This window comes from Lepidochelys olivacea (assembly GCF_965140295.1).
Source record: "Lepidochelys olivacea isolate rLepOli2 genome assembly, chromosome: 3".
Taxonomy (NCBI): Eukaryota; Metazoa; Chordata; order Testudines; family Cheloniidae; genus Lepidochelys; species Lepidochelys olivacea.
This window is the reverse complement of record NC_140413.1, coordinates 186815573-186834153: the sequence shown is the minus strand read 5'-3', so window position 1 is coordinate 186834153 and position 18581 is coordinate 186815573. Positions and strand designations below refer to the sequence as shown.

Below are 18581 nucleotides of genomic sequence, written 5' to 3'. Positions count from 1 at the left end.
AAGGGGGAGACATTTATGGCGGGGTGGGAGGTTGAGGCAAATTGCCTGGCTGCTGATTACGCGCAACTAGACACCAGAGCGATTAGAAGAGCACAGCTTCTCTGATGCGCAGCGCGCCCTGCTTTGAAAACCAGTTTCATGACTTGCCAGGCTATGGTGTGAAATTTCTGTTTGTTTCTTGATGAAAGTCCACCCCCTTGGTTCATTCTACTTCCCTGCAAGCCAACCATCCTCCCCTCCCCCCTTTGATCACCACTTGCAGAGGCAATAAAGTCATTGTTGTTTCAAATTCATGCATTCTTTATTAATTCATCACACAAATGTGGGGATAACTGCCAAGGTAGCCCAGGAGGGGTGGTGGATGAGGGGAGGATGGAAGGACAAGGCCACACTACAGTTCAAAACTTATTGAATGCCAGCTTTCTGTTGCTTGGGCAGTCCTCTGGTGTGGAGTGATTGGGTGCCTGGAGGCCCCCCCACCGCATTCTTTGGCGTCTGGGTGGTATGGAACTTGGGGAGGAGAGCGGTTGATTACACAGGGGCTGCAGCGGCCGTCTGTGCTCCTGCTGCCTTTTCTGCACCTCAACCATACACTGGAGCATATCAGTTTGATCCTCCAGTAGCCTCACCATTGTATCCTGCCTCTCTGATCACGCTGACGCCACCTCTCCTCTCGCTCGTTCCTCCTGTCCTCGCGTTCATTTTGTGCTTTCCTGGACTCTGACATTGTCTCCCTCAGCGCATTGTGCTGGACTCTTTCAGTGTGGGAGGCCTGCATAAGCTCAGAGAACATTTCATCAGAAGTGCGGTTTTTTCGGCTTCTAATCTTTGATAGCTTCTGCGACGGAGATGATAGGGGGAGTGTTGAAACATTTGCAGCTGCGGGAGGGAAAAAGGGAGATTAGTCTTTAAAAAGAGACATTTTAGAGAACAATGGGTAGACTCTTTCACGGTGAACCAAGCTGTTAACATTACATACCTTTAGAAGGTCGCATTTTGCCTCTTATATTGATGGCCTGCCGGTATGGTGTGAGAGATCACACATGCAGGGCTGGCGGGCAACAGAATTTGGCTTGCAGGCAGACATGCTAAGTCACAGTCTTTTGGCTTCTTTAACCTTCCTGACATGTGGGAATGGTTTCAAACAGCAGCACCCTCATTTCACATACCAAGCACCTGTTGGGTTGGCCCTTTAAAGTGGGTTGGTATTTAAAAGGAGGGGCTGCGGTTTTTGTGTTAACGCGCAGCACAAACCCAACTAACCCCCTCCCTGCTAATTCTATGGGATGATCGCTTCACCCCTTCCCAGACCGCTTGGCTAACAGCGGGGATGATTTCTGTTCAGCCACAGGCAAACAGCCCAGCAGGAACAGCCTCCTCTGAATGTCCCCTTAATAAAATTCCCCTATTTCAACCAGATGACCATGAATGACGTCACTCTCTTGAGGATAACACGGGGAGATAAAGAACGGATGTTGCTTGAATGCCAACAAACACCGGGACCATACGCTGCCATGCTTTGTTGTGCAGTGATTCCAGACTACGTGCTGCTGGCCTGCTGTGGTAAAGTGTCCTACCATGGAGGATGCAATAAGGCTGCCCTCCCCAGAAACTTTTGCAAAGGCTTTGGGAGTGCATCCAGGAGAGCTTCATTGAGATGTCCCTGGAGGATTTCCGCTCCATCCCCATACATGTTAACAGACTTTTCCAGTAGCTGTACTGGCTGCGAATGCATCCCAAGTCTTCAGGGCAAATTAATCATTAAACATGCTTGCTTTTAAACCGTGTATTATATTTACAAAGGTACGCTCACCAGAGCTGTCTTCTCTGCCTTCAAGATCCGGGAGCCCGGGTTGGGAGGATCCAAGGTGATAAACAGTTCCTGGCTGTCAGGGAGAACATTTTCTCGGCTTGCCTGGTGTTCGCGATCTTCAACCTTCCCCTCCTCATCACCTTCCTCGTCCCCCAAATCCTCATCCCTGTTGCGTGAGACTCCCCCCTTGCAGGAGTCCACATACAGGGGTGGGGCAGTGGTAGGGGCACCACCTAGAATTGCATGCAGCTCATCATAGAAGCAGCATGTCTGGGGCTCTGACCCCGAGTGGGCATTTTCCGCTTGGGTTTTTTGGTACGCTTGCCTGAGCTTCTTAAGTTTCACTCGCCACTGCTGCGGGTCCCTATGATAGTCTCTGTCCTTCATGCCCTTGGAGATTTTTTCAAATATTTTGGCATTTCGTCTTTTGGAATGGAGTTCTGATAGCACGGATTCTTCTCTCCATACAGCGATCAGATCCAGTACCTCCCTTTCGGTCCATGCTGGAGCTCTTTTGCAATTCTGGGACTCCATGGTCACCTCTGCTGATGAGCTCACCACATTGGCCCAACAGGAAATAAAATTCAAAAGTTTGCAGGGCTTTTCCTGTCTACCTGGCCAGTGCATCTGAGTTGAGAGTGCTGTCCAGAGCGGTCACAATCGAGCACTCTGGGATAGCTCCCAGAGGCCAATACCGTCAAATTGCATCTACACTACCCCAAATTCGACCCAGCAAGGTCAATTTCAGTGCTAATCCACTCGTCGGGAAGGAGCACAGAAACCAGTTTTAAGAGCCCTTAAAGTCAGAAAAAATGGCTTTGTAGTATGGACGGGTGCAGGGCTAAACCGATCTAACGCTGCTAAATCTGACCTAAACTCGTAGTGTAGACTAGAGCTAAGTTGCATGGCCTGAAGGACTTTAGGCTGCTCTGCACTTTTTGGGCCTGTACACGACTCTGGCCTCCAGAAGACAGTCCGGTCGCAGCCGCCTCTCCGGTTCTCGGGTCATCCCAGGCACAAGCCCTATGAGAGAAAAAGGGAGAGGATATAAGTGCTGATAGCCCACTCAGTCGTCTTTGATTCCCCAGTTGGGCTCAGGAAGATACCCCGGTTGCTTGAGGTAGGCCTTTTGAGAGTGTGCCCGAGGACAGCGTACCAGACTTGACCCAGGATCCACGCCCTCTTTTGGTATTGGATCACTTGTTTCCTTTCCGTACTGCATAGTCCTGAATAACCTCAGACTGTGGCAGTTTTCATCCATCCTCCCCGTTGCACCTCCCAACCCCGTCCCTCTTCAGGGACCCTTCTCACGAGCAGCTCCTCGTCCAGGAGGTGGAATCCCTCCTGCGTGTGGGGGGCTATAGAGGAAGTTGCTTGAGATCTGAGGAGGAAGGGGTTTTTACTCCTTATATTTCCTAATCCCAAAGGCCGAAGGGGGCATCAGGCCCATCCTAGACCTGCGTCGACTCAACAAATATTTTAAAACGTTGAAGGTCTGCATGGTCTCTCTGGCCTCCATCATCCCTGCCCTGGATCCGGGAGACTGGTATGCCACCCTTGATTTAAAAGACGCTTATTTCCACATCTCAATCTTCCGTGGGCACAGGAGATTCCTCCGGTTCATGGTGGTACTGTGCCACTACCAATTCACCGCATTCCCCTTCGGTCTCTTGTCAGCCCCAATGGTTTTCACAAAGTGCATGGCTGCGGTGGCAGTTTACCTGAGATGTCGAGGCATGTAGATCTATCCATATTTTGACAACTGGCTAGTCAAAGGCGGTTTACAAGCTCAGGTCCATTACAACTTCAGCATAGTACTGCCCACGTGTCGAGAGCTGGGTCTGCTTATGAACGAGCAGAAATCAACTCTGATCCCAGTTCAGAAAATAGGGTTTATAGGAGCAGTGCTCAACTCTACTCAGGCCAGGGCCTACCTGCCGGAGACCTGGTTCCAACCGATGTCAGAACTCATCGCCCACATCAAGGCCTATCTGCTTATGATCTCCTGGGCATGACTCAGGCTGCTGGGCCACAAGGCAGTATGTACTTAGGTGGTGCAATATGCATGGCTGCATCTCAGACCTCTGTAGATGTGGCTGGCATCAGTTTACTCCCCCAGCAGACACCACTTGGACTTGCTTCTCGCAATTCCATTGAGCGTTCTGGCATCATTGACTTGCTGGTCAGAACCGTGAATGGTGATGAACCGAGTCCCCTTCACTGCCCCATAACTGTCAGTGACATTGGTCTCAGATGATGAAGACCTGAAGTGGGGAGCCCACCTCAGCAGTCTCTGTACTCAGGGCCTCTGGTCCCAGGAGGATATCTCTCTTCACATAAATGTCAGGGAACTCAGGATGATACTCTTGGCCTGCTAGGCATTCCTTCCCTACCTGTCAGGGAGAGCTGTACAGATCTTGACAAAAAATATGGCCACGATGTTCTACATCAGCAAGCAAGGATGAGCTCGCTCCTCAGCCCTGTGTCAGGAGGCTCTTCGATTGTGAGACTTTTGTGTGGAACACGCCGTTCACCTCAAGGTGTCACATCTCCCTGGGGGCCGGAATGCACTGGTGGATCTCCTCAGCAGGTTCTTCTCACACCTGAGTGGTCCCTGCACCCGTTGGTTGTCAACTCCATCTTCCAGAAGTGGGGGACCTTTTTGCTTCCAGACAGAACAGGAGATTCCTGCATTTTTTCTCAATGCATGGTCTCGGCCAGGGCTCCGTGTCTGATGCCTCCCTGCTCTTGTGGGCAGTGGAACTGCTGTATACCTTCCCACCCAACACCCTTAGTCCACAGGGTCCTTAACCCTCGCCTTGTCCCTTCTGTGATCTTTATCTTGATTGGTTCGGCATGCTTCTGGACCTTTTGGTAGCAGCCACACTAGAGCTCCCGCTACGCCTGGATTTGATCTCGCAGAACCAAGGTCAGTTGCTTCACCCAAACCTTTTGTCCCTGCATCTGATGGCTTGGCTGCTGCATGGTTGAACCCTTGGGAGTGGGCCTGCTCGGAGCAGGTCCAGCAAGTCTTACTGGGTAGAGGGAAACCCTCTACCAGAGCGACCTATTTTGCTAAGTGGAAGCACTTCACTTGTTGGGCCTCTGATCAGGGTCTTTCCCCCTCTCAGTCGTCTAGTCCATCTTGGATTATTCACTCCACCTGAAGTACCAGGGTCTGACCCTATCATCAGTCAAGGTCCACCTTGCGGCCATCTCGGCGTTCCACCCTCCAGTCCAAGGTAAATCAGTCTTCATGCACGAGATAACAGTCAGGTTCCTTAATGCCTTGGAAAAACTGTACCCTCAGTTTTGCGACCCAATTCCCCCATGAATCTGGTACTGTCTGAATCTTGAATCTGGTACTGTCAAGGCTCACAGAACCCCCACTTTGAACTGTTGGCATCTTGTTTGCTGCTGCTCTTCTCATGGAAGATGGCCTTCCTAGTGACAATTAGATTGGCCAGAAGGGTCTCTGAAATTAGAGCCCAAACTTCAGAACCCTCTTATATGGTGTTCTTCAAGGACAAGGTCCTACTGTGCCCCCAGCTGTCCTTCCTGCCAATGGTGGTGTCACAGTTCCATAACAACTAGGACATTTTTCTGCCTGTCTTGCTTCTGTAGTCTCACAGATCGGATGAGGAACATTGGCCGCATACCTTAGACGTTAGGCGGGTGCTAGCCTTCTATATTGAACCCTTCCGCAAGACAACATGGCTCTTTATAGCGATGGTGGACAGGATGAAAGATTTGCTGGTATCATCCCAGAGGATCTCAGCCTGAATAACTGCCTGCATCAGGATGTGCTATGAGCAGGCAAAAGTTCCACCTCCGGCCATTGTTACAGCCCATTCTACAAGGGCCCAGGCTTTGTCAGAAGCATTCCTCGGGCAGATTCCAATCCAGGACATCTGCAGGGCCACGACATGGTCATGAATTCATACCTTCACGTCCCATTATGCCATCACCCAGCAGGCTCTGACGATGTCACTTTTGGGAGAGCAGTGTTCCAGTCGACATGTCCATGAACTCTGAGTCCACCACCAGGGATACTGCTTGGAAGTCACCTAGCATGGAATCGATATGAGCAAGCACTTGAAGAAGAAAAAATGGTTATTAATGTTCTGTAACTGTTGTTCTTTGAAATGTGTTGCTCAAGTCCATTCCATGACCCGGCCTCCTTCCCCTCTGTTAGAGTTACCGGCAAGAAGGAACTGAAAGGGTGTGGGGCCGGCAGCGCCCCTTATACCGGCTCATAAGTGCACGGTTTCGGGAGCGCTAGGACCGGCCCCTATGGACACCACTAAGGGAATAATCTCCAGCAGCGGTGCATATGGTACGCACACGCCTGACATGAAATGAACATAAGCAACACATCTTGAAGAACAGTTATGGAAGGTTAGTACCAGTTTTTTCTTTTGGAGGTGTTGCACATCTCCATTCCAAGACCCACCCTCCTTTCCCTTTATATTGGAGTCTGTCTGGTGAGAAGGAACTGTGGAGGATTGAGGGCATTTCTGCCCTTTATACCATCGCACAGCAGTCCAAGGCAGCAGTGGGCACATGCAGTGCCCTGACAGGTGCCACTGATGAAAGAATCTCCAACAGTGCACTGGGTACGCGCACACTTGCAGTGGAATGGACATATGCAACACATCGTGAAAAACAGCCATTAGGAAACAGGTTAGTAATACTTTATTCCTCAAAAATTTTGTTCTCTATAACATACATTGATTTGCTGTAGCTTTTGTTTTGCAATGCAAAACTCCCAGAAATTATGGATTAAATAAAGAAAAGTTTGAGTAATATCAAGAGGTAGTTATTGTTGCCCAGCTACTGTCAGTAATTTAAATATTGGCAAATAAGACAATGATTCAGTGGTATAGTGGTATAGTACTATATTATTTTAATTACATTTTTTGTTTTTTCAAGGGAGGAAAAAACTGAGCAGTTGCTGGATTGTAAACAAGAACTTGAACAGTTGGAGGCTGAGCTAAAGAGACTGCAGCAGGAGGTGTGTATCTTGGACATCTATTATACAAAGTCAACATAACTTTTAAGAATTTGACCATCTCCATAACAGTATTATTTTCATTTTTCAACTTATGCAGTATTTTTGTTTTGTTGCATTAATATCACATCTATAAATATGAATGAACTTTTATAACTTATTAATTGATTGACTTTATCCAGTTTGTCTTAATTGCAAAAATTATCACTTATTATATATTAATGGGTCTTCAAAGAGTGGCCTGTGCAAAAGTCTCACATCTATGTTGTACCACCAGAATACCCCACAAATGTGAATGTACAGAGGCGTATCTTGAAAAGCTCCAGTAGCCTTCATTTTTAATTCTCTATTTTGTGTATGTCTGTTGATAAACAAAGGGTGAAAAGGCACTTTTCAATTATTCTTCAGTACACCTATATATAAAACCATATTTCAGGTCATTCATAGATACTATCGTAAGTGGAAGAACTTTGGTCCTCCTATTGTGATTCATAGAGAGATGGACAAATGTACAAAAAGAGATTCATCTTTGAGTAAATGCAGACATGTATTCCCAGTAGGTGTGTGCATGCCTCATGCACTGGAGCCAGAGACTTGTGCCTAGTACCCACAGAGGGGCAGTGCTCGTGCCTCATAGCTGTCGCCCCTCCCCTGGCTCAATTCCTTCTTACCACCCATCAGCTGGAGTTGGAGCTCTGTGTGGTTATTGCTCCACAACCTCGTGAACTTGTATTTTCTAGCCTAGTTGTTCCGTATATAGTTGATCATTAGTCGTTCATTAGTTTAGAGTTAGTATAGTGTCATTTTTAATGGTACTGCCCCCCCCCCGCCCGGTGATGCCCTTAGCAGGGTTCACGCACTGCCGTTCGTGTGGGGCAATGCCCAACAGTGACCCCTGTATGCACTGTCTGCTTTGACTTGGTGAAGCCCACCTGAAGGAACACTGCTCGATCTGTTGTTTGTTCAAGAAGAGGACTCAGGTGGCGCGGCACCTTTGCCTGAAGCAGCACCTACTTGAGAAGGCCATGATGCCTGACCTGGTACAGAGGCCTTCCTCAGGTCTTGAGTCCTTCCTCAAGCCTCATATCACCCTTGGGCTTGGAGGTAGATTGGCTGCCCCTAGTTCTGGGGTTGGGTCACCTCCAGAGAGGCACAGAAATAATTCTCTGTCATCAGTGCCAAGGAAGAGGTTACATAAAACCAACTGGGGATGTTCCAGGTCCTGGAGTGACTCTTCTGCCTCCTCTAAGAGTGCAGGCCAGCTCGGTACCAACTCCGGCATGCAGGATGGTGTGGGGGCTTCTGACCCTCCCTTGATACATGGTAGGGAAGGCAGATCTACATCTTGTTGTCCCTTCAGCTGGGGGTTACAAATCAGCAAGACCTGCTGACCAAATATGACTTTCTTAATTAGTCAGTTATGGCTATGTTTGAAGAGCATTTGCCTGAGACCTCCCGGGATGAATTTCAGGAGTTGGTTGCTGAGGGCTCCTTAGTGGCAAAGATGGCCTTATAATCTGACCACAATATGGCAGACGCTTGGCCAGGGTGATGACTTAAGCTATTACTATGAGGAGGGTTTCTTGGCTCCAGATCTCAGGGATTGCGCTGGATGTCCAGCAAACAATTGAGGACTTGCCGTTTGATGGCTGAACCCTATTCTTGGACAAAACAGATTAAACCCTCCATTCTTTTGAAGATTTGAAGGCTACCCTGCTGTTACTGGGGGTGTACTCCCCATTGGCGCAGAGACACTGTAGCGAGACAGAGTGGCCTCCCTGTGACGCTGACAGGGACGAACCACTCCCCGCCCCCTGGTGGGCCGAGCCAGGCTAGGCCTGCCCCTTGTGCTGGAAGCGGAGGGGCAGAACAGGAAGTATAAGAGGTGGGGCCTGCAGCTCAGTTGAGGGAGAGCCAGAGAAGGAGTCAGACACTGCTGCCTTGCTGCTGGCCACTGAATCAGGAACTGACCTGTATCAACTCCTGCTTCTGGGGGAGTACTTGGAGGAGCTGCCGCCCGGTGAATACCCGGAGGAGCTGCTGGAACTGCTGGCTGTCGAGTATCCTGAGGGCACAAGTAAGGGTAAGTAGTAGCCCAGGGAAACCAGACATTAGTCCGGTTGTGTTTGCTGAATCTACAGTAAGCATGTTTCAGTAGAACCTTTGATGACCCAGTGGCAGGATTTCCCACCGCTGTGGGACCCAGTGGAGTAGCACTGGCCTGGGTCCCCCTACCCACTGCTGCTAACACCACCCTGAGGGTAGTAGCCTACTCACCTTAGGCAGGATGGCCTGCATTTGTTTGCTGTCTGCCCAGCCAGGGAGCTGAGTCATAGACTGCTTTTGCTCTGCCCCGCCCAGAGGGCCTGAGCCTGACTTTTTGCTGTCTACCCAGCCAAGGAGTTGGGTCATAGGCTGCCATTGCTCTGCCCTGCCCAGAGTGCTTGAGCCTGACTGCTTGATATTGCTCGGCCCCATCTAGAGGGCTGAGCCTTACTGTGCCTGCTGCCTGCCCCAGCCGGAGGGCTGGCTACAGACTGTTATTGGTGCTAATCTCCTGTTGATCGGCTCTCAGCAGCTTGGTAGCCTTCCTCGGATGCTGACAAGGAGGAACCACTTACAGATGCCATTATGGGGCACAACAGCACCAGCCGTATAAGCCACAGCCCCACTTTGTCCAACCCGTTCCCCCAAGACAGCGAGACTATTCCAGGAAGCAGGATAGGTTTCATAAGAGGAATCACTGGAGCTTGGGACCTGGGCGCTCAATGCACCCTCCTTTGATATCTGCTGAGCGCCTGTTTTGAGTCATTGGTCCAGAGTACTCTGCCAGTTGTTCTTCCTCCTCCCTGTTCCTTTGGGGACAGGCTGGCTTGTTTTTTCAATGCCTGGATCTCAATAACATTGGACAGCAGGGTCCTAGACACTGTCAGATCAGGCTATGCCAGTGGTGAGCAACCTGCGGCCTGCGGGCCACATGTGGCCCATCAGGGTAATCAGATTGCAGGCTGCGAGACATTTTGCTGACATTGACCATCCGCAGGCACAGCAGTTTGCTGTTCCCAACCAATGGGAGCTGTGGGAAGCAGCGGCCAGCACATCTCTGCATGGCTTAGCTCTCTGATAGCATTGGGAGTGGTAGAGTTGGGTCTGCCACAACACCACAGATGTGTGTTCTATTCCTAGCATTTCCTGATTTTGAAATCCAAGGACAGGATGAGGCCCATCCTCAACCTCTGCAGACTCATCACTGGGAAGCATCACATGGAAGTAACAGAGGAGGAGAAGAACCTCAAAGTATTGGTTGATCACAGGATGACTCTGAGCCGCCAATGTGATATGGCTGTGAAAAAAACTAATGCAGTCTTGGGATGCATCAGACGAGGTATTTCCAGTAGAGATAAGGAGGTGTTAGTACCATTATACAAGGCACTGGTGAGACCTCATCTGGAATATTGTGTGCAGTTCTGGTCTCCCATGTTTAAGAAGGATTAATTCAAACTGGAACAGGTACAGAGAAGGGTTACTAGGATGATCAGAGGAATGAAAAACCTGTCTTATGAAAGGAGATTCAAAGAGCTTGGCATGTTTAGCCTAATCAAAAGAAGGCATAGGGGAGATATGGTTGCTCTCTATAAATATATCAGAGGGATAAATACCAGGGAGGGAGAGGAATTATTTAAGCTCAGTACCAATGTGGACACAAGAACAAATGGATATAAACTGGCCATCAGGAAGTTTAGACTTGAAATTAGACAAAGGTTTCTAACCATCAGAGGAGTGAAGTTTTGGAATAGCCTTCCAAAGGGAGCAGTGTGGCAAAAGACATATCTGTCTTCAAGACTAAGCTTGATACGTTTATGGAGGGGATGGTATGATGGGATAGCCTAATTTTGGCAATTAATTGATCTTTGACTATTAGCGGTAAATATGCCCAATGGCCTAGGATGGGATGTTAGATGGGGTGGGATCTGAGTTACTACAGAGAATTCTTCCCTGGGTGTCTGGCTGGTGAGTCTTGCCCACATGCTCAGGGTTTAGCTGATCACCATACTTGGGGTCGGAAAGGAATTTTCCTTCAGGGCAGATTGGCAGAGGCCCTGGGGGTTTTTCACCTTCGTCTGCAGCATGGGGCATGAGTCACTTGCTGGAGGATTCTCTGCACCTTGAAGTCTTTAAACCACAATTTGAGGACTTCAATAGTTCAGACACAGGTTAGGTTTTATTACAGGAGTGGGTGGGTGAGCTTATGTGGCCTGCATTATGCAGGAGGTCAGACTAGATAATCATAATGGTCCCTTCTGACCTTAAAGTCTATGATTCTATGACTCAACAAGTTAATCAAATATATGAGGTTCCGCATGGTTACTCTGTCAGCTATCCGCCAGGTGCTGTTTCAGAACAACTGGTTTGCTGCTCTGGACCTTCAAGACACCTACTTCCTGTGATTCAGCAGAATGGCCACACTGAAGTATCTTCACTTCATGGTAGGAGACTGCCATTTTCATTACATGGTTCTTCCTTTCAGTCTCTCTTCTGCCCCCTGGGTCTTCATCACCAAATGCATGGCGGTGGTCATGGCATATCTCAAGAGGAAGGGAATCCATGTCTTTCTCTGTCTCAGCAACTGGTTGTTGAAGGGCGGCTCCAGAGAAGAAGTTTGTGCCTATTTCAATACCACCATGCACTTGCTTGACCATCTGGGGCTCATTCTAAACACCATCAAGTTGACTTTGGTCCCCACTCAGCAAATAGAGTGAATTGGGGCCCTTTTAGTTTCACGAAGTCAAGAGCATTTCTGCCAGCCGATTGCTTCCAGGTGATCTGACAGCTGGACCTCAGCCTACAATCGCAAACATCTATGATGGTTCGTGTGTGCCTGAGCCCGTTGAGCCACATGTCCGCATGTACCAGGTGGTTTATCTTGCCAGGTTATGCTTTTGTCCTCTTCACAGATGTGGCTCAGGACGGTTTATTGCCCTACCCTGTACTTTCTTGACAGATTGGTTCAGCTTCCTTGGCCATGCAGTGTGTACCAAGGGGTCCCCTTCGCTTGGCCCTTTCCACCAGTGGTTATTGATGCATCCCTTCTGGGTTGGGGGAGTGCATCTAGACTCGTTGTGGGTGCAGGGCCTGTGGTCAGAGCAGGACCCCTTGCTCCATATCAGTGTGTTGGAGCCAGAATGCATGTTGTGCCTTTCGGGACTGGATCAGACATTCAGTGATTCACATACTCACGGACAATACTACCGTGATGTACAACATGAATAAACAAGGGTGAGCTTGCTCCAGAGCACTCTGCCTGGAGACAATCAATCTGTGGCAATTCTGTATTGATGAGGACATTACCCCCAATGGAAAACAATAGTTTTCCATTTGCCGGGGGTCCAGAGTTGTCTTGCTGATCATCTCAGCAGGGTCTTCTCCCCGAGCCATGATTGGTCCCTGAAGACAGAGGTCCTCCGGGGGGTGGTTGCAACTTGGGGCATTCCCACAATCGACTGCTTTGTGACGAGTGAAAACAGGAAGTATTGCCTATTCTGATCTCGGCCTGGGCTCCCTCTCCAACGCCTTCCACTGCAGCTGAAAGCGAGGTCTGCTGTATGCATTCCCTCTTATACCGGTCCTTACCCAGATCATGACAGAACAAGGAGTAATGGTCTCAAGTTGCAGTGGGAGAGGTTTAGATTGGCTATTAAGAAAAACTTTTTCACTAGGAGGGTGGTGAAGCACTGGAATGGGTTACCTAGGGAGGTGGTGGAATCTCCTTCTTTAGAGTTTTTAAGGTCAGGCTTGACAAAGCCCTGTCTGGGATGATTTAGTTGGGGATTGGTCCTGCAGGCAGTTGGACTAGATGACCTCCTGAGATTCCTTCCAACCCTGATATTCTATGACTCTGTGATTGCCAGGCTCAAGGCAGACCGAGCCAGACTCATCCTCATCACCTGGTGTGGTCAAGACAGCACTTGTTCTTGTATCTTCTCACTGTCATTTCAGCCTTCCACGCCGCTTCCTCTCCTTCGCGACCTCCTCAAGCAGTACTATGGCCTCACCTTTCAACTAGCGATGGCCCTGCTGTCCCTGATGGCGTGGTGGCTGAATGAGATTGAAGGGTTGTTGTTCCGAGACTGTCCAACAGGTACTACTTAACAGTAAGAAGCCTTCCACTGGAGCAGCCTACTTGGTGAAGTGGAAGAGGTTTTCCATTTGGTCCTTAGCCCATGGGACCCGTCCGGCAGACACTTCCAGCCAGGACATCTTGGAGTACTTGCTGCACCTTCAGGAATTGGCCTAGCACTCAGTTCTTTGAGAGTGCATGTGGCAGCAATATCAGCTTTTCATCTGCCCATCGAAGGGAAGTCAGTTTCCTCAAAAGCTTTGGTGATGAGATTTCTCAGCGGGCTCCTCCGCCTACATCCTCCAGTCCAAGAGCCAGCCTCCTTGTGGGACCTGAACATGGTTTTAGCAGCTCTGATGGGGTCTCCATTAGAGCTCCTTCCTTCCTGCCCACTGTCCCTCCTGTCTCAGAAGATGGCATTCTTGATAGCCATTACTTTGACCAGGAGAGAGTGAGTTACAGGCCTTCATGGCTGGTTCTCCTTACACACAGTGCTTCAGGGACAAGGTTGACCACTCTTGAAGTTTGTTTCCAAGATGGTCTCCCAATTTCACCTGCACCAGGTGGTGTACTTGCCCGTATTTTTTCCCGAACTGCATTCCTTTCCAGAGGAGCAGTGCCACTCTACATGTTAGCTGTTGTCTAGCCTTCTTTCTGGACAGGACGGAACAGTTCGGTGCCTCAGCACCTTTTCTCACCTATTCATAATATATGCGGACTGTATGAAGTGTCAAGAGGTCTCGGTGCAGACCATCTCCAGGTGGATAACATCTTGCATCAGGAGTGCTTACGAGATAGCGTCTGGTGTGCCCCTCAACAGATATTTGTGCGTTTGACAAGAGTGCAGGCAACGTCAGTGGTGTTCCTTGATGATGTTTCCATATTGGGCACTGTCCCTGGTTCTAAGCACTAAGCAGGGTCCTGGTTCTAATACTAGGCTGGGCCTTGACTCTAACTCTTACCCAGGGTTTTCAGAACCCAAAGCAGTAGTAACTTAACTAGAAAAGGAGGACTTGTGGCACCTTAGAGATTAACCAATTTATTTGAGCATAAGCTTTCATGAGCTACAGCTCACTTCATCGGATGCATTCAGTGGAAAATACAGTGAGGAGATTTATATACACACAGGAGATTTAAGTTAAGATTTAACTTAACTGTTTTTCTCCAGGTGGTGTCAGCTCCTCTGTCTGCTAAATGATTGGCACAAACCAAAGTGCTTTTACCTAACACTACTTTTTCATTAGGTCTTAAACATGCGTGCACACACACATACACAAGCTGTAGCAGTAGGGTTAGAGCATTCCAAAAATTTTATATACCCAAAGGCTGAAATGGTTTTGAGGAATCAGCAACCAGCCTTCCAAGGGCCCTCCTTCTGTCCAGTTGCTGGGGAGTTTAGGTACCAGATTCTTGCCCAAAGAAAAGCTTCCTTGGATTGCTTCAAAGTATATTCTTTCACCTAATCTTTTATAGCGAACTTAAACAAAGCACATAACTCATACTGATTCCTAGTGGGTCACCATAAGTAACCCCGGTGGGTCACCAGTTCTCCCAGTTTCAGCAAACTACTCATTATCTCTTATTATTAAAGCATTTCTAGTCATAACAACAATAAAACGTATATGTCAGAGGCTCCTAACCAACGTTGACTGTCCAAACATTCCTTCCATTTTCATGGTACATTAAATCCCTCCCACTCTGATTAGACAAACAGCAAATATGCAGCTGTCTGGCCTTGCCTCTCAGGGTCTACGATTATTCCTAGCTATGTGTTATTTGTTCTTTAGCTAGCACTACCTGGACACAAAAGATGGCTGACTGAATACTGTCAAATTCTGGGGTTACACACAAATGTAAAATTTGGGGGTTACACTAACCACTAGGTCAGACCACCCACATCCTGATCCTGACACCTGTTTTGGCAGACTTGTCCTACTGTCATTGTTTCAGTAGACTCTAAGTACCCATCTCCAGGTCTTTATTTACTGCTCATGGGTTACCATAATACCCGTGGACAATCACTCAAAGAAGAAAAAACAGTTTACTTTCCCATAACTAGTGATTCTTTGACATCTGTTATACACATATATTCAACAACCTGCCCTTCTTCCCTGCTACTGTGGGCTATTTGGCAATCTGTATTCTGTTTTGGTGAAGAAACTTGAGAGTGGTTGCAGCCGCACCACGCTTTGTGCTCTCTAAGCTATCAGTCACTGGAGAGCATGCAGGGCACAGATGCAGCCCCAACAGACACTGCTATTCAAAAGTGTCTGATCTTGTGTGCATGAGAAGTGGAATACATGTGGACGACACATCTCGAAAAACGACAGTTCTAGTAAGGTAAATAAACATTCTGTGTTGTCTTTACTATATGTTACTGTTAAAGTGACAAGAAATTCTTTTTTTTTCTGAAGGCAATTGTATTGTACTTTTGTTCTCATTCATCAGTGACTCTATTTTTTAAAATACTAGTTCAGTACTAGTATTGCTCAGCATTGTCAGGGGTTTTGTAACGAGTCCTTGGTGATTCCTCCCTCAGGGGGTGGGGGAACCTGACCACACTCAGTTGTCTACACTGGGTAGTTGCGACACCGCCCCCACTTCCCTGCTATCTGCGTTTTGTGGGCCTCCTGAAGTCCAGGGGGACCATTTAGGTGAGGCAGAGGGGGCTCCTCCACGCCTCCACCCAGTTTCGTACCACTGGCTGGGAGTGACGTCGCTCACTCCTCTCCCCCCTTCCCTCACTGGCCTATTCTTTGCTCAGCAAATAAGAATGCAGAGGTGTATCTGGTAGGGCTGGGAGCTTCTGCAACACTTTTTCATTCCTGAAACAAACATGCTCAGGTAATGGTGGGAGGCAGGAAGCTCTCAAGCTCTGTGCTTAGGCCGGAAGATGCTTGCTGTAGATTTCATCATGATCTGCCCCTCACCCTTCACATGTCAACATGTTAAAAGGCCTTTTGCTTCTAAGGCAAGCCCTTTGTGACACCAATAGATATGAGGTTGCTCAGGTGGGGGAGGGGGCTGCTGCGCCAGGCACATTCAGATGATAATTATCCTCACAGACAGGCCAGCTTTGGAAGATTCAGGCTGCAAGAATAGCACTGCAGAGTAGACCACCTTGCGGTGAAGAAACAAGTGTGTGCTGCCGCCACCAAAAATATTGTTTTAAATACACTTAAAATTTTCCCAATTTTTTTCCAACTCTCTAATTTTTTAGTGAATGGCACCAGTGTGGCCATTTATTCTACCATTTAGTCCCACTTGTCTGTGGGGGTCTTTCCTTTGCCTACAATGGGCTTTGGGTCAGGTCCATCGGCTGTGACACAGAAACACTGATTCCTCTGGTGAATGTCTGGATTTTATCAAATCTCCCCAGAGTGTGGTTGCACTTTTCTAGGACCTTTCCCCAGAATACCTTTTGAGGAGCTGCTGCCCTCAAGCAGCCATTTTGCAGCTGTCGGCTATATCTCCTTTTCCTGCTGGTAAGTATTCTTATCTCCTGTTGTACTTACTCTAACATTTCTGAGGGTATGGCAGAGTCTCATAACCTTCAGTACCATCTGTGAATTTCATTGCGGTGATGTTTACTCTCACTAATCCTTACAGCAACACACAAGAAACATCCTTCTAACTTAATCCTTCATATATATCGTAACTGTTTGTATAAACCCTTCAGTTAACATAAACACAAGCAAATCTGTAAAATTTGGCTGCCAAAATTTGTTTTTTATAGATCCGTGCTGCTAACATCCAAATATGTGTATCTGCTATCTGTGTCAAGGCTTCAGAACTGATACCTCAAGGTTTGGGATTGGCAATATCTTGCTGTATTATCTCCTGATTGTTCTAATCTTACGTATACACTTAAAATGTGGGTTTAATTGTTGTTTGTATGTTTTTTCTTTCTTTATATAGGAATGAGATACAGTGCTTCTGTCAGCTAATTTCTAAGTTATTATCTGCAAAAAATTAGTTTTCAAGTGCCTAAGTGGTCCCTTGAATCACAGTTAAAATTGTCTTTCCCCCCCACCCCTATCTGAAATGGCACCCCTGCTTGAGTCTCTCTAGCTGGGGGATCAAAATGAAAGTCACAAACCCCCATGCCTTCAGGGATACTCCCTCCCTGAGGTCACCGCAAAAGGGGGTGGGGTGGTGCCAAAAATCCATCCCTAATGTAACAGGTTGGGGGAAATTGCTCTGTGGCAGGCTCTGCCTGTCTGTCTTACCCTGGTAGTCCACTGTACTTTCCTCAGGGTTAGGGTGAAGATCTGCTTAGAAGTTCATACTGCAGCATCAGAAGTTGCTCCTGCTGTCTGCTATTTAGGGCAATCTTGCTCCTTTCCCCCTATTTACTGCAGGGTTCTCCCTTTTAAATGTCACCTTCCTATCATGCATGATAGACAGGGCCAGATAGTGGGTTGTGGGTGGACACTAGCCCTGCCACCAGGGCCTCTCTAGCCCCTTCCTATATACCCCATCACAGTTTTGGTTTGAATTGAGAATTAAGACACATAAAGAAGATTCAGCGTTTTTGTATTTGCTTTAAAGCATTTTCAAGTTGCTCATGTAAGAAATGACAAATAATGTGGATCTTTTGGGTAGGAATTTAATCACATTGAAGTAATTTTTCTTTGTTCTACTTGAAAGAAATATATGTTGAAACTCACTGAACCCCCCTTTAAGAGCTTTAGTGTTAGATAGGAAACAAAATCTGGACATGTAATTTGTGTAAATATACATTATGTTTATATATTCCAATTAGGCAATCCATCTAGGTTTGTGAAAAAATAGAAAAAGAGATGAACAATATATCATCTCATATACCTATCATATAACTTAATTTTTTATTTTCTAGAACATGAATTTGCTTTCGGATGCGCGCTCTGCCAGAGTGTACCGTGATGAGTTAGACGCACTCCGTGAGAAGGCAATCCGAGTTGACAAGCTTGAAAGTGAAGTCAGCCGATACAAAGAGAGGCTGCATGATATTGTATTTTACAAGGCTAGAGTTGAGGTATATTTAAAGCAATTCTTAATCATATACAATTTGTTTTTTTAGTAAAAAACGTGTTGCCAATTGATATTGCTTTCTCTCTTTTTTTTTTATTTTGACATGAAAGAAATGAAGACATGAAAGCAATTTGATAGATTCTTGCACTGCAATATATTATTCTATCTTGTCTGATAAATTGTTGTTTTCAAGATGAGTGTTCAAATATCTATCCACATGGAGTTTCATTTGAAGTCAGCAAGACTCTCTGTTAGTGCATGGGTCCATCTATGCTGATCCACTTGCAGGATCAGGGTCTACAAGCAGATATAAAGAAGACATGGGAAACACCCTAGAGGGAGTTAGCTTGAAATTTATTTTAAGTTTAATTTTTCATTCATTTCTTCTGGGTATCATGGGGGAAGGAAGTTTTCAGGAATGATCTGAATGAGGAAAAGAAGTTGGCATGGTGAACCAGGATTAGGACGGTATTTCATGCATAAAACATGGGAAAAGACAGAGATAGAATTGAAGAGACATTTCAAATTCTATCATGAATTAGAAATTGGTAAGAGACAAAAAAGACAGTGGGATGCCCAATTATCTTTACTGAGGCCACGACCTTTGTCTGGAAACAGCAGGTGAA

General features: G+C 47.3%; 1 protein-coding gene across 6 annotated transcripts in view; it reads left to right on the top strand.

Moving 5' to 3' along the window:
* CCDC88A (coiled-coil domain containing 88A) overlaps positions 1–18581 on the top strand; it is a 348165-nt gene that overhangs the window by 191349 nt on the left and 138235 nt on the right. For all 6 annotated transcript variants that reach the window (XM_084624216.1, XM_084624211.1, XM_084624213.1 and 3 more), the window contains 2 exons: positions 6746–6827; positions 17801–17959. In XM_084624216.1, the coding sequence (XP_084480342.1) occupies positions 6746–6827; positions 17801–17959 (241 nt within the window). The remainder of the gene's footprint in view (positions 1–6745; positions 6828–17800; positions 17960–18581) is intronic.